This window comes from Phyllobates terribilis, unplaced genomic scaffold (assembly GCF_046119375.1).
Source record: "Phyllobates terribilis strain yellow unplaced genomic scaffold, ASM4611937v1 Scaffold_33__1_contigs__length_13283291, whole genome shotgun sequence".
NCBI classification, from domain to species: Eukaryota; Metazoa; Chordata; class Amphibia; order Anura; family Dendrobatidae; genus Phyllobates; species Phyllobates terribilis.
Window position 1 is genome coordinate 162713 of NW_027362793.1, and position 26111 is coordinate 188823.

Genomic DNA, 26111 nt, shown 5'->3' on the forward strand with positions numbered 1-26111 from the left:
TGCAACCCCAAAACAATAGTGCCATATAACTCTAAAGTAATAATACCGCCATGCCAGCTCAAAATAATAGTGCAATACAACCCCAAAATAATTGTGCCACAAAACCAAAAAATACAGCCACGCAAACCCAAAATAATAATGGCATACAACCAGAAAATAATAGTGTCATACAAACCCCAAATAATAGTACCATACAACCTCAAAATAGTTGTTCCATACCGACCCTAAAGTAATACTGTCATACAACCTCAAACTAATAGTGCAATACCACATCAAAATAATAGTGTCATATAACCCCAAAACAATAGTGCCATTTAACTCTAATCTAATACTGCCATACCACCCCAAAATAATTGAGCCATAAAACCCCAAAATACAGCCATCTACACCCAAAATAATAATGGCATACAACCAGAAAAAAATTGCGCCATACAGACCCAAAATAATAGTGCCATATAGAACCGGAACAAAACTTCTATTCAGCATCCAAAGAATACTGCCAGCCTGTGAATAACACTGCAATAAATAATAGTGCTATAGGGAACCGAAATATGAGTGCTACCACACTGTGCCAGCCATAACTGACTGCACCAGGGCTGGACAGTGCCGCCACTCATCACAGTACCGCTTTCCTTTTGGAGGGGTGTCTCGGAGTTCCTGTACGGATAGATTTGTTCACTTTCTCATACATTGGTAAATAAAATAGTCTGAATGAATTGATGAGACGGAGACGAGCGGCCATGTTATTCTGGATGAAAACTTGGAATTCTTATATATTTTAATATATTTAAAGCATGGTGAAAAAACAGCACGAGATCGTTCCATAGACAGTTGCTCTCCAAGAAATGAGAAGAGTCTGAAAAATGAGACAGAAGGAAAGAAACATGCGGGGGTTGGGGGAGAATGGACCGGGCGGGACATGGGACACGCATACATAGAGACAAACCGTGTCATATGGGATATGAGAAAGAGAAGCATGAGAGGGTGATACCTAGAGAAAAAGACCCTGTGGAATCAGAGATGGACAGAGACGGCACGTAACGAGAACAGTAAAGGAATATCTGATTGTATGGTAACCCCTGAAGCTTCCTTTTTTACTATCACGTCGTCCAAGTGACATCTCACAGTTCTCGTGAACTCGGAACAAAGGTGTCAAAAAAGCACAAATGTCGTAAGAAAAAATAAAAATAAAAATGCCACTGCTTCTCCCTGGTCTTCTGGGGATGGGGCAGGTCATGGAGGGAAAAGATGAACACTAATGTCCTCCACCTTGATGGAAGCAGTGAATCAAGCAATAGCATCAATGTACAGGCACTGGGGCAAGCCGGGAAGATGTACGAGGGATGGGACCCCTCCCGATCCAAGCAAAGGTTTATACAAGGTCCTTCCTGCCTCACGTCCCTCAGGTCATTCATCTACACCATGTCGTATCGTCCACCCTACTCATCATCATCCGGCGGCATCAACCATCAATCAAGACACTGCATAGTGACCACTGCAGGCCAACCAAGATCTTCTTCTGGTGTGTGGTCATGGAGGTCCTCCGTCATTTTCTCTAACGCCTTGGCCAAAACTAAGGTTCCTTTCGAAGTGCCGCCAACCGTAGTCACCAAAAACCATCACGAGGGTCGTTCCTCCAGGACAAGATATAGAAAACGTTGAGCGAGAAGGTAGCAAACAGGCAGATGTTGGAAACGTCCATACTATATATAGAGACCGGAGTGTAAAAATAAGAAAGGCGACGTGAGGTCGTGGTACGGGATGGATCTGTCCAACTACTTTGTCAGAACGGCAGGTGGAGTCCGGACATTTCAACAACAGCCATGCGAAACCTTTCTCAAGAACTTTCCGACAAGTAGCTCCACGATCCGGCGGAAACACTTCCTGACGCTGGTTTTCTTGGACCTTTCCAACTTTAGGATGCAGGTTTAAAAAAACAACAAAACCCCCAAAAATAACCATCTTCAAAAACATTAGGAACCAAACTATGGAGGACCATCACTGGAACTGGAAGCGACACTCCACAATGTGCTGCGCGCAACCTCATGCCAAACAATCCCTGTAGAGAGAACGTGGATGGGGTTTCGGATGGGAGCCGGCTCTACTGGTTGTGAGTATCAATCCACGACAGAGAAGACAAGAGATGAGGCGCGGGAAATAATACAACCCCGACATCGGGACATGGAATGAGGTCTTCACAAACCGGAGTGTGAAATATCTCCCAGGATCTTGCTCTCTTTTTTCAGCAAATCAGTGACTCGGGATGTCAACGGTCCCGCAGCCAAAGTCCTCCGATCAGATGATGGTCGGTGCTAGGAATGGTTTCAGAGGATACGGCTCCTGCTGGTTATTCAATCACCACGCAACGAGGCAGGTGCTGGGAGAAATATTTGAAGAGCTCAGGAGTGGCACCAGGACAGTTGGTGAGTTCCAGTTCTTCTAGGTCCTGCAACTGAACGAGACCCGAAAGGCCGGTGGTGGTGAGGAGAGGACAACCTGGGGGAGACAAGATGGTGATGACGGTCCTCAAAAGTGGATTTCCCAGGGAGCGTCTCCGGGTATAACCACCCTCAACATACAAAACACAGAGTATAGCAACCCCCAACATTCAGTTCACGGAGTATAACAACCCCCAACATCTAGTACACATGGACATGCAGCAATGAATGATAAACTCACCGGCCAGAGATAAAAGGCGTAAACTTTTCATTCCCAGGAGATGCTTCATGCCGAAGTCTTGTACCTGTAACAGAAAGTGATACATGAGTGATCATATACATCCTGTATTCACAGTCCAAAAATCATAGGCTTAGATACACAGCTCAGCAGACAGTATCATTCATAAGATTAGATACTCTCTGCTTACTGGTGTATCACACATGCTAGGATTAGATACACGGCTCAGCAGACAGTATCACACATGCTAGGATTAGATATACAGGTCAGCAGACCGTCTCACACAGGAGAGGATTAGATACACGGCTCAGCAGACCGTCTCACACAGGATAGCTATAGATGCAGTGGCACAGATACACAAAGAAACAGAATGAAGACAACACCATTGCTCCGATATTACCTGGCAGCACCAACGGAGGTACAGACTGCGAAGTGATGACATTGTGGACAGGTAGCTGAGTCCGGTGTCTGTGATCCGTACACACCTGAGGAGAGCAATAGCGCATTTTATCAGTCCTTCTATATGGACATCGTAACACCAGTAAAGGCCTTGTCATGTTAGGCTAGGATTCATTCATGTTACTACTCTATTCTAAGATCAGTGCTGGGGGCGCTATTGCATAGATTCCTATGACTGCTTACCTATCAGCAGTGGTGGAAAGTGGTACTGCAACTTAAAGTAAATGTAAGATTTTGGGGGATCAGACAATGATTAGTGGGGTTGTGTGATGGATTCAGATAAACCACTATCATGAGAATCCAATCACCGACAATGAAGTGTCTATCAATGTGAATTTTAGGAAACCTTATGGTCCTGCTATGGGGTCTCAAGGGAGCTCTGAAATTAAAGTTACCCAAGGCTGACAAAAGTGGGTGTTTGCAAGGTGTGGCATAGAAGCATTTTGAGTTTCCTTATGCTAAAATAGCTAGAGAATGGCTATCTTTTCCAATTCACTCACCTATCGAGAACGAGCTCCTCCAGCTTGTGCAGGTCACATGCAATGTACTCCAAGGCTGTGTCTGTTAGTCTGGGGCACCACGACAGGTCCAGTCCTCGTAGTCTTCTCAGATTTTCAGCCACCAGCTCCACCCCATCATCTGTCACTTTGGAGCACCCAGAAAGGCTGAGGACAGTGAGGTTGGGCAGGCTGTGGACCACATTGACCACGCCATGGTTGGTGATCTCCCAGCAGGAGTGGAGGCGTAGCGTATGTGTGGCTCGGCCTTGTTTGGCAGTAAAGTACGCCAGCGCTGTGTCCGTTACATGGTAGGCCTGCAGGTTTAGCTCCCCAAGGTTGGGGAGCAGTTGGGAGATGGCCGCTACCGCGTCATCCGCCACGTTGATACAGTCACTGACACTCAAAGAAGTGATGCGTCCATGTAAACTGGACCACAAACCGGCCTCTGTGAAGTCATTACACCCAGACAGCTCCAGCCGGACCACCCCCTGCATCTGCTCCAGCATCACCTAGGCAAAAGGCAACATTCAGAGTCAGCACCAAGAACAGAAGAACATCATAGAGGTCACATTATCAACATCCTGCAATCATGGGAGCATCTTTTTAATGCTTTGTTACAATGTATCAGTCTGGACAATCCGCTGGAGCGAAACACAGCAGCAAAAACCTTGTCCTATAACAATGTATCAGTGCAGGTACAATGTATCAGTTTGCCCTGGATACAATCATATAAGGTTTTCAGGCTCTGGATGGAGACAAGTGGGTTTCCATTTACTGACATCATGCACAGATCTTGAAAATAGTGATTCATTTTTACCCAAAGTATATTAGAAAGTTGTAGATTCCAACATCCGAACCCCCCCCCACCCCAACGACCTGATATTGATGACCTGCCCCATGGATAGGTCATCAATATCAGAAAGTTTGGTGTCTATACCAAGCTGTAACGAGCTGGTACGACATCTGCGGTAAAGTCTGGTATAAATCTGGGCCGAGGAGAGTGCTGGATCTTGGGGGGTGCTGGGGTCTTGAGTTTAGATCCGACCTAGTATAAGATCTGGTTTGGGTTTTCAGGCTCCCTTTGGTTTCCTCAAAATTATATTGCAAATCCCAGTGGATTCAGGGACCGCTGTGAATGTGACAATCTCTGTACAGCGCTGCTGAATATGATGGTGTTATAAAAGCAACAGGAAAGGACTATGTTAGATTCCGATATAAGAAAACAACACGACTGCAGTACCAGAGAGAACCACCAGATGGCATATAAACCCTCTAAAAGTCGCACAGTCACTGGGATCACATTTACTTGGAGACATCTAGAACAGAACTGGGCCCAGCGCGGCCGCGGGCCACATCCAACCCTCTGTCTGTTCCAGTCAGGGCCGAGGACCGAGACAACCGAAGGGGTAAAGACAGTGGACCACGAGCTGCACCATGCTCTCCCCAGCCTGTCGCTGCCGGCCACCCGATATCACCGCCCTGCATCCTTAGTTGCAGACAGCAGTGAATACATTGGTGGAATATGAAGCCACCGGCTCCTTCTTCCACCAATCAGAGAGTGTGACTGAGATGGCAGATGTGATGACATCACTACATCGCGTCTGCTGTGCGGAGAGTCAGTGCACCAGAGACCGGGGGCAGAGCACCGGGGAAACAGGAGCGAGGTGAGTACAGTGGGTACGGAAAGTATTCAGACCCTTTTAAATTTTTCACTCTTTGTTTCATTGCAGCCATTTGGTAAATTCTAAAAAGTTCATTTTTTCTCATTAAAGTCCACTCTGCACCCCATCTTGACTGAAAAAAAACTGAAATGTAGACATTTTTGCAAATTTATTAAAAAAGAAAAACTGAAAGATCCCATGGTCATAAGTATTCAGACCCTTTTCTCAGACACTCATATTTAAGTCATATGCTGTCCATTTCCTTGTGATCCAGTCAAGAATGGTCACAGAGTTGTTCTGAAGCCACTCCTTTGTTATTTTAGCTGTCTGCTTAGGGTCATTGTCTTGTTGGAAGGTGAACCTTCGGCCAAGTCTGAGGTGCAGAGCACTCTGGAAGAGGTTTTCATCCAGGATATCTCTGTACTTGGTCGCATTCATGTTTCCTTCAATTGCAATCAGCTGTCCTATCCCTGCAGCTGAAAAACAGCCCCATAGCATGATGCTGCCACCACCATGTTTCACTGTTGGGATTGTATTGGGCAGGTGATGAGCAGTGCCTGGTTTTCTCCACACATACCACCTAGAAGTATCACCAAAAAGTTCTATCTTCATCTCATCAGACCAGAGAATCTTATTTCTCATAGTCTGGGAGTCCTTCATGTGTTTTTGAACAAACTCTATGTGGGCTGTCATCTGTCTTGCACTGAGGAGAGGCTTCCGTGAGTCCATTCTGCCATAAAGGCCCGACTGTTGGGGGGCTGCAGTGATAGTTGACTTTGTGGAACTTTCTCCCATCTCCCTACTGCATCTCTGGAGCTCAGCCACAGTGATCTTGGGGTTCTTCTTTACCTCTCTCACCAAGGCTCTTCTCCCACGATTGCTCAGTTTGGCTGGATGGCCAGGTCTAGGAAGACTTCTGGTGGTCCCAAACTTCTTCCATTTAAAGATTATGGAGGCCACTGTGCTCTTAGGAACCTTGAGTAATGCAGATATTCTTTTGCAACCTTGGCCAGATCTGTGCCTTGCCACAATTCTGTCTCTGAGCTCCTTGGGCAGTTCCTTTGAGCTCATGATTCTCATTTGGTCTGACATGCACTGTGAGCTGTGAGGTCTTATATAGACAGGTGTGTGCCTTTCCAAATCAAGTCCTATCAGTTTAATTAAACACAGCTGGACTCCAATGAAGGAGTAGAACCATCTCAAGGAGGATCACAAGGAAATGGACAGCATGTGACTTAAATATGAGCAAAGGGTCTGAATACTTATGACCATGTGATATTTCAGTTTTTCTTTTTTAATAAATTTGCAAAAATTTCTACATTTCTCTTTTTTTTCAGTCAGGATGGGGTGCAGAGTGGACTTTAATGAGAAAAAAATGAACTTTTTAGAATTTACTAAATGGCTGCAATGAAACAAAGAGTGAAAAATGTAAAGGGGTCTGAATATTTTCCGTACTTACTGTACACTATGATCCCACACACAGCCCCCTATATACAGTATGAGCCCACACACAGCCCCTATATACAGTATGAGCCCACACATAGCCCCTATATACAGTATGAGCCCACACACAGCCCCTATATACAGTATGAGCCCACACACAGCCCCTATATACAGTATGAGCCCACACACAGCCCCTATATACAGTATGAGCCCACACACAGCCCCTATATACAGTATGAGCCCACACACAGCCCCTATATACAATATGATCCCACACACAGCCCCCTATATACAGTATGAGCCCACACACAGTCCCCTATATACAGAATAAGCCCACACACAGCCCCTATATACAGTATGAGACCCCATAGCCTATCTATTTACAATATAATCTCACACACAGTATGATCCCTCCACATAGCCTTCCAATATACAGCATGAGCCTCCACATAATATATACCCTATGAGCCCACACACAGCCCCTATATACAGTGTGAGCCCTCACATAGCCTCTCTATATACAGTATGAGCCCCCACATAGCTCACTACATATAGTATGAGCCCTCACATAGGCCCCTATGTACAGTATGAGCCATCACATAGCCCCTATGTACAGTATGAGCCATCATATAGCCCCTATGTTCAGTATGAGCCATCATATAGCCCCTATGTACAGTATGAGCCATCACAGAGCCCCTATGTACAGTATGAGCCATCATATAGCCCCTATGTACAGTATGAGCCATCATATAGCCCCTATGTACAGTATGAGCCATCACATAGCCCCTATGTACAGTATGAGCCATCATATAGCCCCTATGTACAGTATGAGCCATCACATAGCCCCTATGTACAGTATGAGCCATCACATAGCCCCTATGTACAGTATGAGCCATCACATAGCCCCTATGTACAGTATGAGCCATCACATAGCCCCTGTGTACAGTATGAGCCATCACATAGCCCCTATGTACAGTATGAGCCATCACATAGCCCATATGTACAGTATGAGCCATCACATAGCCCCTATGTACAGTATGAGCCATCACATAGCCCCTATGTACAGTATGAGCCATCATATAGCCCCTATGTACAGTATGAGCCATCACATAGCCCCTATGTACAGTATGAGCCATCACATAGCCCCTATGTACACTATGAGCCATCACATAGCCCCTATGTACAGTATGAGCCATCACATAGCCCCTATGTACAGTATGAGCCATCATATAGCCCCTATGTACAGTATGAGCCATCACATAGCCCCTATGTACAGTATGAGCCATCACATAGCCCCTATGTACAGTATGAGCCATCACAGAGCCCCTATGTACAGTATGAGCCATCATATAGCCCCTATGTACAGTATGAGCCATCATATAGCCCCTATGTACAGTATGAGCCATCACATAGCCCCTATGTACAGTATGAGCCATCACATAGCCCCTATGTACAGTATGAGCCATCATATAGCCCCTATGTACAGTATGAGCCATCACATAGCCCCTATGTACAGTATGAGCCATCACATAGCCCCTATGTACAGTATGAGCCATCACATAGCCCCTATGTACAGTATGAGCCATCACATAGCCCCTATGTACAGTATGAGCCATCACATAGCCCCTATGTACAGTATGAGCCATCACATAGCCCCTATGTACAGTATGAGCCATCACATAGCCCCTATGTACAGTATGAGCCATCACATAGCCCCTATGTACAGTATGAGCCATCATATAGCCCCTATGTACAGTATGAGCCATCACATAGCCCCTATGTACAGTATGAGCCATCACATAGCCCCTATGTACAGTATGAGCCATCACATAGCCCCTATGTACAGTATGAGCCATCACATAGCCCCTATGTACAGTATGAGCCATCACACAGCCCCTATGTACAGTATGAGCCATCACATAGCCCCTATGTACAGTATGAGCCATCATATAGCCCCTATGTACAGTATGAGCCATCATATAGCCCCTATGTACAGTATGAGCCATCATATAGCCCCTATGTACAGTATGAGCCATCACATAGCCCCTATGTACAGTATGAGCCATCATATAGCCCCTATGTACAGTATGAGCCATCATATAGCCCCTATGTACAGTATGAGCCATCATATAGCCCCTATGTACAGTATGAGCCATCATATAGCCCCTATGTACAGTATGAGCCATCATATAGCCCCTATGTACAGTATGAGCCATCATATAGCCCCTATGTACAGTATGAGCCATCACATAGCCCCTATGTACAGTATGAGCCATCACATAGCCCCTATGTACAGTATGAGCCATCATATAGCCCCTATGTACAGTATGAGCCATCATATAGCCCCTATGTACAGTATGAGCCATCACATAGCCCCTATGTACAGTATGAGTCATCACATAGCCCCTATGTACAGTATGAGCCATCATATAGCCCCTATGTACAGTATGAGCCATCATATAGCCCCTATGTACAGGATGAGCCATCATATAGCCCCTATGTACAGTATGAGCCATCATATAGCCCCTATGTACAGTATGAGCCATCATATAGCCCCTATGTACAGTATGAGCCATCACATAGCCCCTATGTACAGTATGAGCCATCACATAGCCCCTATGTACAGTATGAGCCATCATATAGCCCCTATGTACAGTATGAGCCATCATATAGCCCCTATGTACAGTATGAGCCATCATATAGCCCCTATGTACAGTATGAGCCATCACATAGCCCCTATGTACAGTATGAGCCATCACATAGCCCCTATGTACAGTATGAGCCATCATATAGCCCCTATGTACAGTATGAGCCATCACATAGCCCCTATGTACAGTATGAGCCATCACATAGCCCCTATGTACAGTATGAGCCATCATATAGCCCCTATGTACAGTATGAGCCATCACATAGCCCCTATGTACAGTATGAGCCATCACATAGCCCCTATGTACAGTATGAGCCATCACATAGCCCCTATGTACAGTATGAGCCATCACATAGCCCATATGTACAGTATGAGCCATCACATAGCCCCTATGTACAGTATGAGCCATCACATAGCCCCTATGTACAGTATGAGCCATCACATAGCCCCTATGTACAGTATGAGCCATCACATAGCCCCTATGTACAGTATGAGCCATCATATAGCCCCTATGTACAGTATGAGCCATCACATAGCCCCTATGTACAGTATGAGCCATCACATAGCCCCTATGTACAGTATGAGCCATCACATAGCCCCTATGTACAGTATGAGCCATCACATAGCCCATATGTACAGTATGAGCCATCACATAGCCCCTATGTACAGTATGAGCCATCACATAGCCCCTATGTACAGTATGAGCCATCACATAGCCCATATGTACAGTATGAGCCATCACATAGCCCCTATGTACAGTATGAGCCATCACATAGCCCCTATGTACAGTATGAGCCATCACATAGCCCCTATGTACAGTAGGGGCTATGTTTTAGAATTCACCAAATGGCTGCAATGAAAAAAAGAGTGAAAAATTTAAAGGGGTCTGAATACTTTCCGTACCCACTGTATATAGGGGTTATGTGGGGGCTCATAGTGTATATAGGGAGGCTATGTGGAGTGATCATACTGTGTGTGGCTCATATTGTATATAGATGGGCTATGGGGTCTCATACTGTGTATAGGTGGACTGTGTTTGAGCTCATACTGTATATAGGGGGATGTCAGCATACTTAATTCTGCTCAATATTAAGTGATACAATAATATTAATATAAAACAATAATTATAATTAATATATTAATATTGAGTAGAATTAATTTCAGCCTATTGATTTGGCCCTACACATCAGTCACTGTCTCTCATGGGGCCCCTCAGGAAAATTAATTGTCCACCCCTGATCTAGGATATTTATGTATGAAAAAATGGGTGAGTGATAGAAACAGGTACATAGGAGCAGTATTATAGTAGGTATATTCTTGTACATACGGGGCAGTATTATAGTAGTTATATTCTTGTACATAGGAGCAGTATTATAGTAGGTATGTTCTTGCACATAGGGGGCAGTATTATAGTAGTTATATTCTTGTACATAGGAGCAGTATTATAGTAGTTATATTCTTGTACATAGGGGGCAGTATTATAGTAGTTATATTCTTGTACATAGGGGGCAGTATTATAGTAGTTATATTCTTGTACATAGGAGCAGTATTATAGTAGTTGTATTCTTGTACATAGGGGCAGTATTATAGTAGTTATATTCTTGTACATAGGGGGCAGTATTATAGTAGTTATATTCTTGTACATAGGGGGCAGTATTATAGTAGTTATATTCTTGTACATAGGAGCAGTATTATAGTAGTTATATTCTTGTACATAGGAGCAGTATTATAGTAGTTATATTCTTGTACATAGGAGCAGTATTATAGTAGTTATATTCTTGTACATAGGAGCAGTATTATAGTAGGTATATTCTTGCACATAGGGGGCAGTATTATAGTAGTTATATTCTTGTACATAGGAGCAGTATTATAGTAGTTGTATTCTTGTACATAGGGGCAGTATTATAGTAGTTATATTCTTGTACATAGGGGGCAGTATTATAGTAGTTATATTCTTGTACATAGGGGGCAGTATTATAGTAGTTATATTCTTGTACATAGGAGCAGTATTATAGTAGTTATATTCTTGTACATAGGAGCAGTATTATAGTAGTTATATTCTTGTACATAGGAGCAGTATTATAGTAGTTATATTCTTGTACATAGGAGCAGTATTATAGTAGGTATATTCTTGCACATAGGGGGCAGTATTATAGTAGTTATATTCTTGTACATAGGAGCAGTATTATAGTAGTTGTATTCTTGTACATAGGGGCAGTATTATAGTAGTTATATTCTTGTACATAGGGGGCAGTATTATAGTAGTTATATTCTTGTACATAGGGGGCAGTATTATAGTAGTTATATTCTTGTACATAGGAGCAGTATTATAGTAGTTATATTCTTGTACATAGGAGCAGTATTATAGCAGTTATATTCTTGTACATAGGAGCAGTATTATAGTAGTTATATTCTTGTACATAGGAGCAGTATTATAGTAGTTATACTATTGTACATAGGGGGCAGTATTATAGTAGTTATATTCTTGTACATAGGGGCAGTATTATAGTAGTTATATTCTTGTATATAGGGGCAGTAGTATAGTAGTTATATTCTTGTACATAGGAGCAGTATTATAGTAGTTATATTCTTGTACATAGGAGCAGTATTATAGCAGTTATATTCTTGTACATAGGAGTAGTATTATAGTAGTTATATTCTTGTACATAGGGGCAGTACTATAGTAGTTATATTCTTGTACATAGGAGCAGTATTATAGCAGTTATATTCTTGTACATAGGAGCAGTATTATAGTAGTTATATTCTTGTACATAGGAGCAGTATTATAGCAGTTATATTCTTGTACGTAGGAGCAGTATTATAGTAGTTATATTCTTGTACATAGGAGCAGTATTATAGTAGTTATATTCTTGTACATAGGGGGCAGTATTATAGTAGTTATATTCTTGTACATAGGGGGCAGTATTATAGTAGTTATATTCTTGTACATAGAGGGCAGTATTATAGTAGTTATATTCTTGTACATAGGAGTAGTATTATAGTAGTTATATTCTTGTACATAGGGGAAGTACTATAGTAGTTATATTCTTGTACATAGGAGCAGTATTATAGCAGTTATATTCTTGTACATAGGAGCAGTATTATAGTAGTTATATTCTTGTACATAGGAGCAGTATTATAGCAGTTATATTCTTGTACGTAGGAGCAGTATTATAGTAGTTATATTCTTGTACATAGGGGCAGTACTATAGTAGTTATATTCTTGTACATAGGGGCAGTATTATAGTTGTTATATTCTTGTACATAGGGGCAGTACTATAGTAGTTATATTCTTGTACATAGGGGCAGTATTATAGTAGTTATATTCTTGTACATAGGAGCAGTATTATAGTAGTTATATTCTTGTACATAGGGGGCAGTATTATAGTAGTTATATTCTTGTACATAGGGGGCAGTGTTATAGTAGATATATTGTTGTACATATGGGCAGTATTATAGTAGTTATAGTCTTGTACATAGGGGGCAGTATTATAGTAGTTATATTCTTGTACATAGGAGCAGTATTACAGTAGTTATATTCTTGTACATAGGAGCAGTATTATAGTAGTTATATTCTTGTACATAGGTGCAGTATTATAGTAGTTATATTCTTGTAAATAGGGAGCAGTATTATAGTAGTTATATTCTTGTACATAGAGGCAGTATTATAGTAGTTATATTCTTGTACATAGGGGGCAGAATTATAGTAGTTATATTCTTGTACATAGGAGCAGTATTATAGTAGCTATATTCTTGTACATAGCAGCAGTATTATAGTAGTTATATTCTTGTACATAGAGGCAGTATTATAGTAGTTATATTCTTGTACATAGGAGCAGTATTATAGTAGTTATATTCTTGTACATAGGGGCAGTATTATAGTATTTATATTATTGCACATAGGGGCAGTATTATAGTAGTTATATTCTTGTACATAGGAGGCAGTATTATAGTGGTTATATTCTTGTACATAGGAGCAGTATTATAGTAGTTATATTCTTGTACATAGGGGGCAGTATTATAGTAGTTATATTCCTGTACATAGGGGGCAGTATTATAGTAGTTATATTCTTGTACATAGGAGCAGCATTATAGTAGTTATATTCTTGTACATAGGAGCAGTATTATAGTAGTTATATTCTTGTATATAGGGGGCAGAATTATAGTAGTTATATTCTTGTACATAGGGGCAGTATTATAGTAGTTATATTCTTGTATATAGGAGCAGCATTATAGTAGTTATATTCTTGTACATAGGAGCAGTATTATAGTAGTTATATTCTTGTATATAGGGGGCAGAATTATAGTAGTTATATTCCTGTACATAGGGGCAGTATTATAGTAGTTATATTCTTGTATATAGGAGCAGTATTATAGTAGTTATATTCTTGTACATAGGGGCAGTATTATAGTAGTTATATTCTTGTACATAGGGGGCAGTATTATAGTAGTTATATTCTTGTACATAGGGGGCAGTATTATAGTAGTTATATTCTTGTACATAGGGGGCAGTATTATAGTAGTTAGTTATATTCTTGTACATAGAGGGCAGTATTATAGTAGTTATATTCTTGTACATAGGGGCAGTACTATAGTAGTTATATTCTTGTACATAGGAGCAGTATTATTGCAGGTATATTCTTGTACATAGGAGCAGTATTATAGCAGTTATATTCTTGTACATAGGAGCAGTATTATAGCAGTTATATTCTTGTACGTAGGAGCAATATTATAGTAGTTATATTCTTGTACATAGGAGCAGTATTATAGTAGTTATATTCTTGTACATAGGGGGTAGTATTATAGTAGTTATATTCTTGTACATAGGGGGCAGTATTATAGTAGTTATATTCTTGTACATAGGGGGCAGTATTATAGTAGATATATTCTTGTACATATGGGCAGTATTATAGTAGTTATAGTCTTGTACATAGGGGGCAGTATTATAGTAGTTATATTCTTGTACATAGGAACAGTATTATAGTAGTTATATTCTTGTACATAGGAGCAGTATTATAGTAGTTATATTCTTGTACATAGGTGCAGTATTATAGTAGTTATATTCTTGTACATAGGGAGCAGTATTATAGTAGTTATATTCTTGTACATAGAGGCAGTATTATAGTAGTTATATTCTTGTACATAGGAGCAGTATTATAGTAGTTATATTCTTGTACATAGGGGGAAGAATTATAGTAGTTATATTCTTGTACATAGGGGGCAGTATTATAGTAGTTATATTATTGCACATAGGGGCAGTATTATAGTAGTTATATTCTTGTACATAGGGGGCAGTATTATAGTAGTTATATTCCTGTACATAGGGGGCAGTATTATAGTAGTTATATTCTTGTACATAGGGGCAGTATTATAGTAGTTATATTCTTGTACATAGGAGCAGTATTATAGTAGTTATATTCTTGTACATAGGGGGCAGCATTATAGTAGTTATATTGTTGCACATAGGGGCAGTATTATAGTAGTTATATTCTTGTACATAGGAGCAGTATTATAGTAGTTATATTCTTGTACATAGGGGCAGTATTATAGTAGTTATATTCTTATACACAGGGGGCAGTATTATAGTAGTTATATTCTTGTACGTAGGAGCAGTATTATAGTAGTTATATTCTTGTACATAGGAGCAGTATTATAGTAGTTATATTCTTGTACATAGGGGGCAGTATTATAGTAGTTATATTCCTGTACATAGGGGGCAGTATTATAGTAGTTATATTCTTGTACATAGGGGCAGTATTATAGTAGTTATATTCTTGTACATAGGGGCAGTATTATAGTAGTTATATTCTTGTACATAGGAGCAGTATTATAGTACTTATTTTCTTGTACATAGGTGCAGTATTATAGTAGTTATATTCTTGTACATAGGGAGCAGTATTATAGTAGTTATATTCTTGTACATAGAGGCAGTATTATAGTAGTTATATTCTTGTACATAGGAGCAGTATTATAGTAGTTATATTCTTGTACATAGGGGGAAGAATTATAGTAGTTATATTCTTGTACATAGGGGGCAGTATTATAGTAGTTATATTATTGCACATAGGGGCAGTATTATAGTAGTTATATTCTTGTACATAGGGGGCAGTATTATAGTAGTTATATTCCTGTACATAGGGGGCAGTATTATAGTAGTTATATTCTTGTACATAGGGGCAGTATTATAGTAGTTATATTCTTGTACATAGGAGCAGTATTATAGTAGTTATATTCTTGTACATAGGGGGCAGCATTATAGTAGTTATATTGTTGCACATAGGGGCAGTATTATAGTAGTTATATTCTTGTACATAGGAGCAGTATTATAGTAGTTATATTCTTGTACATAGGGGCAGTATTATAGTAGTTATATTCTTATACACAGGGGGCAGTATTATAGTAGTTATATTCTTGTACGTAGGAGCAGTATTATAGTAGTTATATTCTTGTACATAGGAGCAGTATTATAGTAGTTATATTCTTGTACATAGGGGGCAGTATTATAGTAGTTATATTCCTGTACATAGGGGGCAGTATTATAGTAGTTATATTCTTGTACATAGGGGCAGTATTATAGTAGTTATATTCTTGTACATAGGAGCAGTATTATAGTAGTTATATTCTTATACATAGGGGGCAGTATTATAGTAGTTATATTCCTGTACATAGGGGGCAGTATTATAGTAGTTATACGCTTGTACATAGGCGGCAGTATTATAGTAGTTATATTCTTGTACATATGGGGCAGTATTATAGTAGTTATATTCTTGCACATAGGGGGCAGTATTATAGTAGTTATATTCTTGTACATAGGGGCAGTATTATAGTAGTTATATTCTTGTACATACGGGCAGTATTATAGTAGTTTTATTCTTGTACATAGGGGCAGTATTATAGTAGTTATATTCTTGTACATAGGGGGCAGTATTATAGTAGTTATATTCTTGTACATAGGAGCAGTATTATAGTAGGTATATTCTTGTACATAGGGGCAGTATTATAGTAGTTATATTCTTGTACATAGGAGCAGTATTATAGTAGTTATATTCTTGTACATAGGAGCAGTATTATAGTAGTTATACTCTTGTACATAGGAGCAGTATTATAGTAGTTATATTCTTGTACATAGGGGCAGTATTATAGTAGTTATACTCTTGTACATAGGAGCAGTATTATAGTAGTTATACTCTTGTACATAGGAGCAGTATTATAGTAGTTATATTCTTGTACATAGGAGCAGTATTATAGTAGTTATACTCTTGTACATAGGGGCAGTATTATAGTAGTTATATTCTTGTACATAGGAGCAGTATTATAGTAGTTATATTCTTGTACATAGGAGCAGTATTATAGTAGTTATACTCTTGTACATAGGAGCAGTATTATAGTAGTTATACTCTTGTACATAGGGGCAGTATTATAGTAGTTATATTCTTGTACATAGGTGCAGTATTATAGTAGTTATATTCTTGTACATAGGAGCAGTATTATAGTAGTTATATTCTTGTACATAGGAGCAGTATTATAGTAGTTATACTCTTGTACATAGGAGCAGTATTATAGTAGTTATATTCTTGTACATAGGTGCAGTATTATAGTAGTTATACTCTTGTACATAGGAGCAGTATTATAGTAGTTATACTCTTGTACATAGGGAGCAGTATTATAGTAGTTATATTCTTGTACATAGGTGCAGTATTATAGTAGTTATATTCTTGTACGTAGGAGCAGTATTATAGTAGTTATATTCTTGTACATAGGAGCAGTATTATAGTAGTTATATTCTTGTACATAGGAGCAGTATTATAGTAGTTATACTCTTGTACATAGGAGCAGTATTATAGTAGTTATACTCTTGTACATAGGGAGCAGTATTATAGTAGTTATATTCTTGTACATAGGTGCAGTATTATAGTAGTTATATTCTTGTACATAGGAGCAGTATTATAGTAGTTATATTCTTGTACATAGGGGGCAGTATTATAGTAGTTATATTCTTGTACATAGGAGCAGTATTATAGTAGTTATATTCTTGTACATAGGGAGCAGTATTATAGTAGTTATATTCTTGTACATAGGGGGCAGTATTATAGTAGTTATATTCTTGTACATAGGGGCAGTATTATATTTGTTTTCTTCTAGTATATATGGAGCACTATTAGGACAGGTCTACACGGAGGTGAAAGGCCGGGTCAATTTCTATGTCGACCATTTTTTTGAATCTCCCTAGGAAACTATGAGTAAGATCACGATGAACGCTCTCTCACCTCCAGGCCGGCATCAGTGATTGTTGACCGCTTCAGGCTCACAGACTTCACCCCTTTCTTGGACAGAGGATAGTTGTCGATGAACTCACAGATATCCAGATCCGACACTCCGACCAAGCAGAACGAATCAAAACCGCGCACAGCGAATCCCTGCAGACTGACAAACTCCTTCTCCCCCGTAGGTAGGATATTGTATAGTTCCTTGGCATGGAGGACGGGCATCAGGCTCACCCAGAACCTCGGCTGGTACAGAACCCGCCTCCACGTCTTGCAAACCTGCGCAAGAACGCACTTCTCACAAGCTGAGAAGTAACAGAAAAGCCGGTTCAGGATCTTTTCGTCGAGGGCCAGGTGACAGTCCATTCCCGGACCCTGGACTCTGTCCAGTGAGGGCCCACAAGGGATTGGTGGGTGCTCCTCTCCAGGGCTAAGGCCCAGCGGGATGCTGTGGGTCGGGGGAGGCGGTAGGATTGGTAACACTGTGGGGGTGACATGCTCTTGGTGCTTGGGAAAGGCTTGACTTAAGATGGATGGCACGGAGGGCGGCTGGCAAATGCGGTTCTTGACCGCCGGTGTCCCTTTGGTGATGCTGGCAGAGCCCAGGCCGTTGGTGGGACCGGGTATTTTCACCAGCCCATTCCGCGGCAAACACTGGGCCTTGGTGTCTCCGTTTGTTGTATTCGACATGTTTTCAACTCACTACAAAAAAAAAAAAAAATTAAATAAAATACAGGTTAGTTTTAAGAAAATATCGATAAAACTGCAATATAAGTGACTGTTGTTCAGGGCTTTACACAGCAGAGGGCGACGATGAGCAAAGGACGAAGGTCCTCCCAGAGTAAAAAAAAAATTGTGCAGGACGATTGAAGGCTCGTTCAACAACAATAAATGGATTTTGTAGAACCAATTTTCTAAAATATCATAACCACATTACACAAATATGTCCCCTGCAGCGGCCTTGCCAATATCAGTCACAGATAGAGTTTCCCTTTAAAATCCAAGAACAGCTCTTTAAGGTGAGGGCTGTCAGAGAAAATGACTTTAAATCAGGATTTTGTGATAAATAATAACATTTTTTGGCAATGTTATTTTTTTCCATATCACAGTCTGATAAAAGTTAGAAATGTTGTAATTCTCACACCGGCCACTGGGGCTTTTCTTAGGCTCTAACTTCCTGTTGTTTCAGGAAATGCACATGAACATTAGCAGCAATGAAGAGACTTTGACCCTGCCTGTTGTAGTGAAGCATCTAATGAGCGTGTGCAGAGTGTGGGAATTCAATCTCTCAGGAAGGCATTAGGTAGCGTTCACACCAACAAACCGGTTTGGTCCAAACAAGTGCAGTTTTACTGCTTTCATAAAACTTTAAGGGATTCAAAATGAAAAACAGCCTCTTCTGGGCACAAAGGTATCACAGCAAATAAACCGTTACTTCAGCAGCACATATATGTCGGTGCAGGCTCAGCCGAACAGATTACAGTCCATTCTCCCGGAGCAGACTTCATACACAGAAGAGGCACGATACCACCAGTCTCGGTATCACCTTGAGCCCGAGCTCCAGCAGCTTCCAGCGCCAAACAGAAGTGTTCAACTCTGGGTACAGTTCACACTGAACAGGCTGCATCTTCCTCATGTTCTCTTCAGGTCCAACACACAGAGTGCTCAGCTTTCCCAGCTGACCCATGCAATCTCCATTCAGAGAGACACACTTTGGCTGGACACTCACCAGCAGCACACTCAACTCTGTTTCATTCAGTAGATTGATACACTTAGTGAGCACAGACCCTGGTTCTTAGTCAAAGCAAGTCAGGTGCATCTAATCAAGACGTGCAGTGCTAGGATTTAACCCACTCCTACCTGGTTTTGCTACAAGAGGTCATTGTGACGGGTCATCTGTGACGTTGCCTATTGTGATGGGTGGATCCTGTGTATAGAGGTATTACCTGTCATTTTAATCCTGTCTGCGATGATAATGAGACTGCTGAAAATTCCTCCTGAAAGCACAGGACAGTATGATTCTAAAAATGGCCCAGTACCGAGTACATAGCAGGCAGTGGAGAAGCAGAGAGATGCAGAAGCTGGATGTCCGCTCTCCATGGTGCTGAAACTGCCATTTCTATAGAGAACTGCTGAGATCTCCGGGGAAATCTCGGAGCAGTCATGTGCTCCCCTGTCGCTATGATCTTGTGATTTTATTTCCTAAAAATCGACATCTACGATCAGAATGAATCAAAAATGTCTCATGATCCCGACATTAGATTGAATGAATGCGGGGGCGGCCATTTTAAAAGTAGTAGTAAAGATTAATGCGCAGCAAGAAGACTATTTTCAGTAAAACCCCGGAGCAGCGAGACGGCTGATCAATACGGCTACCTCCAGACAGGTTAAATAATACATTCCCTCTGTTGCTGCCGGGCGGCTGAACAGACGTGTGAGCGCTTTTCATGAAGGGTCATGAAGCCGACATTCTGGGTGCAATTAACCCTTACATCACTATAAATGACTGGAGTTTACTCACCTCGTTGCCCATGAGAAAGTCTCTAATCACTGGCTTATTATGTCCCCTCTTTCATCAACTATCAACCTCTACTGTATACCAATAGCAGCTCATTTAAAAACATCTATGACTTAAAGGGGTTGTACTTCTAATTTTATAAAACATCCATCATTGTAGAGCTCCCTTAAACGATGAAAATGTGGGGTCTCTTATTCCTGGGAGACGTTTCGTTCTAATCCTATCGCATAGTAAATGTCCACCTTTTTTCAGGGTTAGATTTCTGAAAAATGAGGAAGGGGAGGAGCTACATCATTGCTGACACCGGTGGTGAAAAGTGGTACTGCATGCTACAGGCTTTACAAGCAATAAGTTTTGAAGGAAACATCCTAGAGCAATGCTGGAGGTGTCATTTTAATCGGCAGGATGGGGCCTACAAGGGAGGAAGAGATAGAAAGAAGTAAAAGTCAAACATCAGAGATAGACAGAGATGATTCCCGCCCCCATTATACTGGAGACCTCAGGAGATCATGAATGCAGGGTCCTTCCTGATAATCACAGGCGTCCCCCACCTAATTACATGGCAATAGCAATTACCTTATGTTTCCGCTGATTCGTACACATGACCCGGTCCGGGCCCCGAGCTCAGGATGAGAGGAGCCGAGCCCCGACGTGACGAGAGCCCCAGACGCCATGCAAATGGCACCGAGTATCAGCCGGGACCATTGTATATAACTATCTACAGGAACATGAGCTCAGCCGCAGCATCTAATCCCATCCTGTGTGATACTGTCTGCTGAGCTGTGTATCTAATCCTCTCCTGTGTGATACTGTCTGCTGAGCCGTGTATCTAATCCCATCCTGTGTGATACTGTCTGCTGAGCTGTGTATCTAATCCTCTCCTGTGTGATACTGTCTGCTGAGCCGTGTATCTAATCCCATCCTGTGTGATACTGTCTGCTGAGCCGTGTATCTAATCCCATCCTGTGTGATACTGTCTGCTGAGCTGTGTATCTAATCCTCTCCTGTGTGATACTGTCTGCTGAGCTGTGTATCTAATCCTATCCTGTGTGATACTGTCTGCTGAGCCGTGTATCTAATCCTATCCTGTGTGATACTGTCTGCTGAGCTGTGTATCTAATCCTCTCCTGTGTGATACTGTCTGCTGAGCCGTGTATGTAATCCTCTCCTGTGTGATACTGTCTGCTGAGCCGTGTATCTAATCCCATCCTGTGTGATACTGTCTGCTGAGCCGTGTATCTAATCCTATCCTGTGTGATACTGTCTGCTGAGCTGTGTATCTAATCCTATCCTGTGTGATACTGTCTGCTGAGCCGTGTATCTAATCCCATCCTGTGTGATACTGTCTGCTGAGCTGTGTATCTAATCCTATCCTGTGTGATACTGTCTGCTGAGCCGTGTATCTAATCCTATCCTGTGTGATACTGTCTGCTGAGCCGTGTATCTAATCCTCTCCTGTGTGATACTGTCTGCTGAGCCGTGTATCTAATCCTATCCTGTGTGATACTGTCCGCTGAGCCGTGTATCTAATCCTCTCCTGTGTGATACTGTCTGCTGAGCCGTGTATCTAATCCTATCCTGTGTGATACTGTCCGCTGAGCCGTGTATCTAATCCTCTCCTGTGTGATACTGTTTGCTGAGCTGTGTATCTAATCCTATCCTGTGTGATACTGTCTGCTGAGCCGTGTATCTAATCCTATCCTGTGTGATACTGTCTGCTGAGCCGTGTATCTAATCCTATCCTGTGTGATACTGTCTGCTGAGCCGTGTATCTAATCCTCTCCTGTGTGATACTGTCTGCTGAGCCGTGTATCTAATCCTATCCTGTGTGATACTGTCCGCTGAGCCGTGTATCTAATCCTCTCCTGTGTGATACTGTCTGCTGAGCCGTGTATCTAATCCTCTCCTGTGTGATACTGTCTGCTGAGCCGTGTATCTAATCCTATCCTGTGTGATACTGTCCGCTGAGCCGTGTATCTAATCCTATCCTGTGTGATACTGTCTGCTGAGCCGTGTATCTAATCCTATCATGTGTGATACCGTCTGCAGAGCCGTGAATCTAATCCTCTCCTGTGTGATCCTGTCTGATGAGCTGTGTATCTAATCCTCTCCTGTGTGATACTGTCTGCTGAGCCGTGTATCTAATCCTATCCTGTGTGATCCTGTCTGCTGAGTCGTGTATCTAATCCTATCATGTGTGATACTGTCTGCTGAGCCGTGTATCTAATCCTATCCTGTGTGATCCTGTCTGCTGAGTCGTGTATCTAATCCTATCATGTGTGATACTGTCTGCTGAGCCGTGTATCTAATCCTATCATGTGTGATACTGTCTGCAGAGCCGTGAATCTAATCCTATCCTGTGTGATACTGTCTGCTGAGCCGTGTATCTAATCCTATCCTGTGTGATCCTGTCTGCTGAGTCGTGTATCTAATCCTATCATGTGTGATACTGTCTGCTGAGCCGTGTATCTAATCCTCTCCTGTGTGATACTGTCCGCTGAGCCGTGTATCTAATCCTATCCTGTGTGATACTGTCTGCTGAGCCGTGTATCTAATCCTATCCTGTGTGATACTGTCTGCTGAGTCGTGTATCTAATCCTATCCTGTGTGATCCTGTCTGCTGAGTCGTGTATCTAATCCTATCCTGTGTGATCCTGTCTGCTGAGTCGTGTATCTAATCCTCTCCTGTGTGATAATGTCTGCAGAGCCGTGTATCTAATCCTATCCTGTGTGATCCTGTCTGCTGAGCCGTGTATCTAATCCTCTCCTGTGTGATAATGTCTGCAGAGCCGTGTATCTAATCCTATCCTGTGTGATCCTGTCTGCTGAGTCGTGTATCTAATCCTATCATGTGTGATACTGTCTGCTGAGCCGTGTATCTAATCCTCTCCTGTGTGATACTGTCCGCTGAGCCGTGTATCTAATCCTCTCCTGTGTGATACTGTCTGCTGAGCCGTGTATCTAATCCTATCCTGTGTGATACTGTCTGCTGAGCCGTGTATCTAATCCTATCCTGTGTGATACTGTCTGCTGAGCAGTGAATCTAATCCTATCCTGTGTGATACTGTCTGCTGAGCCGTGTATCTAATCCTATCCTGTGTGATACTGTCTGCTGAGCCGTGTATCTAATCCTATCCTGTGTGATACTGTCTGCTGAGCCGTGTATCTAATCCTCTCCTGTGTGATACTGTCTGCTGAGTCGTGTATCTAATCCTATCATGTGTGATACTGTCTGCAGAGCCGTGTATCTAATCCTCTCCTGTGTGATACTGTCTGCTGAGCCGTGTATCTAATCCTATCCTGTGTGATACTGTCTGCTGAGCCGTGTATCTAATCCTATCCTGTGTGATACTGTCTGCTGAGCCGTGTATCTAATCCTATCCTGTGTGATACTGTCTGCTGAGCCGTGTATCTAATCCTCTCCTGTGTGATACTGTCTGCTGAGCTGTGTATCTAATCCTATCCTGTGTGATCCTGTCTGCTGAGCCGTGTATCTAATCCTATCCTGTGTGATCCTGTCTGCTGAGTCGTGTATCTAATCCTATCATGTGTGATACTGTCTGCTGAGCCGTGTATCTAATCCCCTCCTGTGTGATACTCTCTGCTGAGCTGTGTATCTAATCCTCTCCTGTGTGATACAGTCAGCTGAGCCGTGTATCTAATCCTATCCTGTGTGATACTGTCTGCTGAGCTGTGTATCTAATCCTCTCCTGTGTGATACTGTCTCCTGAGCCGTGAATCTAATCCTATCCTGTGTGATACTGTCTGCTGAGTCGTGTATCTAATCCTATCATGTGTGATACTGTCTGCTGAGCCGTGTATCTAATCCTATCCTGTGTGATCCTGTCTGCTGAGCCGTGTATCTAATCCTATCCTGTGTGATCCTGTCTGCTGAGTCGTGTATCTAATCCTATCATGTGTGATACTGTCTGCTGAGCCGTGTATCTAATCCCCTCCTGTGTGATACTCTCTGCTGAGCTGTGTATCTAATCCTCTCCTGTGTGATACAGTCAGCTGAGTCGTGTATCTAATCCTATCCTGTGTGATACTGTCTGCTGAGCTGTGTATCTAATCCTCTCCTGTGTGATACTGTCTCCTGAGCCGTGAATCTAATCCTATCCTGTGTGATACTGTCTGCTGAGCCGTGTATCTAATCCTCTCCTGTGTGATACTGTCTCCTGAGCCGTGAATCTAATCCTATCCTGTGTGATACTGTCTGCTGAGCTGTGCATCTAATCCTATCCTGTGTGATACTGTCTGCTGAGCCGTGTATCTAATCCTATCCTGTGTGATACTGTCTGCTGAGCCGTGTATCTAATCCTATTCTGTGTGATACTGTCTGCTGAGCCGTGTATCTAATCCTATCCTGTGTGATACTGTCTGCTGAGCCGTGTATCTAATCCTATCCTGTGTGATACTGTCTGCTGAGCCGTGTATCTAATCCTATCCTGTGTGATACTGTCTGCTGAGCCGTGTATCTAATCCTATCCTGTGTGATACTGTCTGCTGAGCCGTGTATCTAATCCTCTCCTGTGTGATACTGTCTGCTGAGCTGTGTATCTAATCCTATCCTGTGTGATACAGTCAGCTGAGCCGTGTATCTAATCCTATCCTGTGTGATACTGTCTGCTGAGCCGTGTATCTAGTCCCCTCCTGTGTGATACTCTCTGCTGAGCTGTGTATCTAATCCTCTCCTGTGTGATACAGTCAGCTGAGCCGTGTATCTAATCCTATCCTGTGTGATCCTGTCTGCTGAGTCGTGTATCTAATCCTATCATGTGTGACACTGTCTGCTGAGCCGTGTATCTAATCCTATCCTGTGTGATACTGTCTGCTGAGCTGTGTATCTAATCCTCTCCTGTGTGATACTGTCTCCTGAGCCGTGTATCTAATCCTATCCTGTGTGATACTGTCTGCTGAGTCGTGTATCTAATCCTATCATGTGTGATACTGTCTGCTGAGCCGTGTATCTAATCCCCTCCTGTGTGATACTGTCTGCTGAGCTGTGTATCTAATCCTCTCCTGTGTGATACTGTCTGCTGAGCTGTGTATCTAATCCTATCCTGTGTGATACTGTCTCCTGAGCCGTGAATCTAATCCTCTCCTGTGTGATACTGTCTCCTGAGCCGTGTATCTAATCCTCTCCTGTGTGATACTGTCTGCAGAGCCGTGAATCTAATCCTATCCTGTGTGATCCTGTCTGCTGAGTCGTGTATCTAATCCTATCATGTGTGATACTGTCTGCAGAGCCGTGTATCTAATCCTATCCTGTGTGATCCTGTCTGCTGAGTCGTGTATCTAATCCTATCATGTGTGATACTGTCTGCTGAGCCGTGTATCTAATCCTATCCTGTGTGATACTGGCTGCTGAGCCGTGTATCTAATCCTATCCTGTGTGATACTGTCTGATGAGCCGTGTATCTAATCCTCTCCTGTGTGATACTGTCTGCTGAGCTGTGTATCTAATCCTCTCCTGTGTGATACCGTCTGCTGACCCGTGTATCTAATCCTCTCCTGTGTGATACTGTCTGCTGAGCCTTGTATCTAATCCTATCCTGTGTGATACTGTCTGCTGAGCCTTGTATCTAATCCTATCCTGTGTGATACTGTCTGCTGAGCCGTGTATCTAATCCTCTCCTGTGTGATACCGTCTGCTGACCCGTGTATCTAATCCTCTCCTGTGTGATACTGTCTGCTGAGCCGTGTATCTAATCCTCTCCTGTGTGATACTGTCTGCTGAGCCGTGTATCTAATCCTCTCCTGTGTGATACCGTCTGCTGACCCGTGTATCTAATCCTCTCCTGTGTGATACTGTCTGCTGAGCCGTGTATCTAATCCTCTCCTGTGTGATAATGTCTGCTGAGCCGTGTATCTAATCCTCTCCTGTGTGATACTGTCTGCTGAGCCGTGTATCTAATCCTATCCTGTGTGATACTGTCTGCT

At 42.1% G+C, this 26111-nt stretch overlaps 1 protein-coding gene across 1 annotated transcript in view; it reads right to left on the minus strand.

The window, feature by feature from the left end:
• Positions 1 to 743: 743 nt before the first annotated feature.
• The window catches only part of FBXL16 (F-box and leucine rich repeat protein 16), an 84094-nt gene continuing 58726 nt past the window's right edge, over positions 744 to 26111 (minus strand). The window contains exons 2-6 of the mRNA XM_073660653.1: positions 17654 to 18352; positions 3636 to 4144; positions 3077 to 3161; positions 2680 to 2743; positions 744 to 2496 (exon numbers count right to left, since the gene is read on the minus strand). Coding sequence (XP_073516754.1) covers positions 2348 to 2496; positions 2680 to 2743; positions 3077 to 3161; positions 3636 to 4144; positions 17654 to 18340 — 1494 coding nt within the window. The 5' untranslated portion in view covers positions 18341 to 18352 and the 3' untranslated portion in view covers positions 744 to 2347. The remainder of the gene's footprint in view (positions 2497 to 2679; positions 2744 to 3076; positions 3162 to 3635; positions 4145 to 17653; positions 18353 to 26111) is intronic.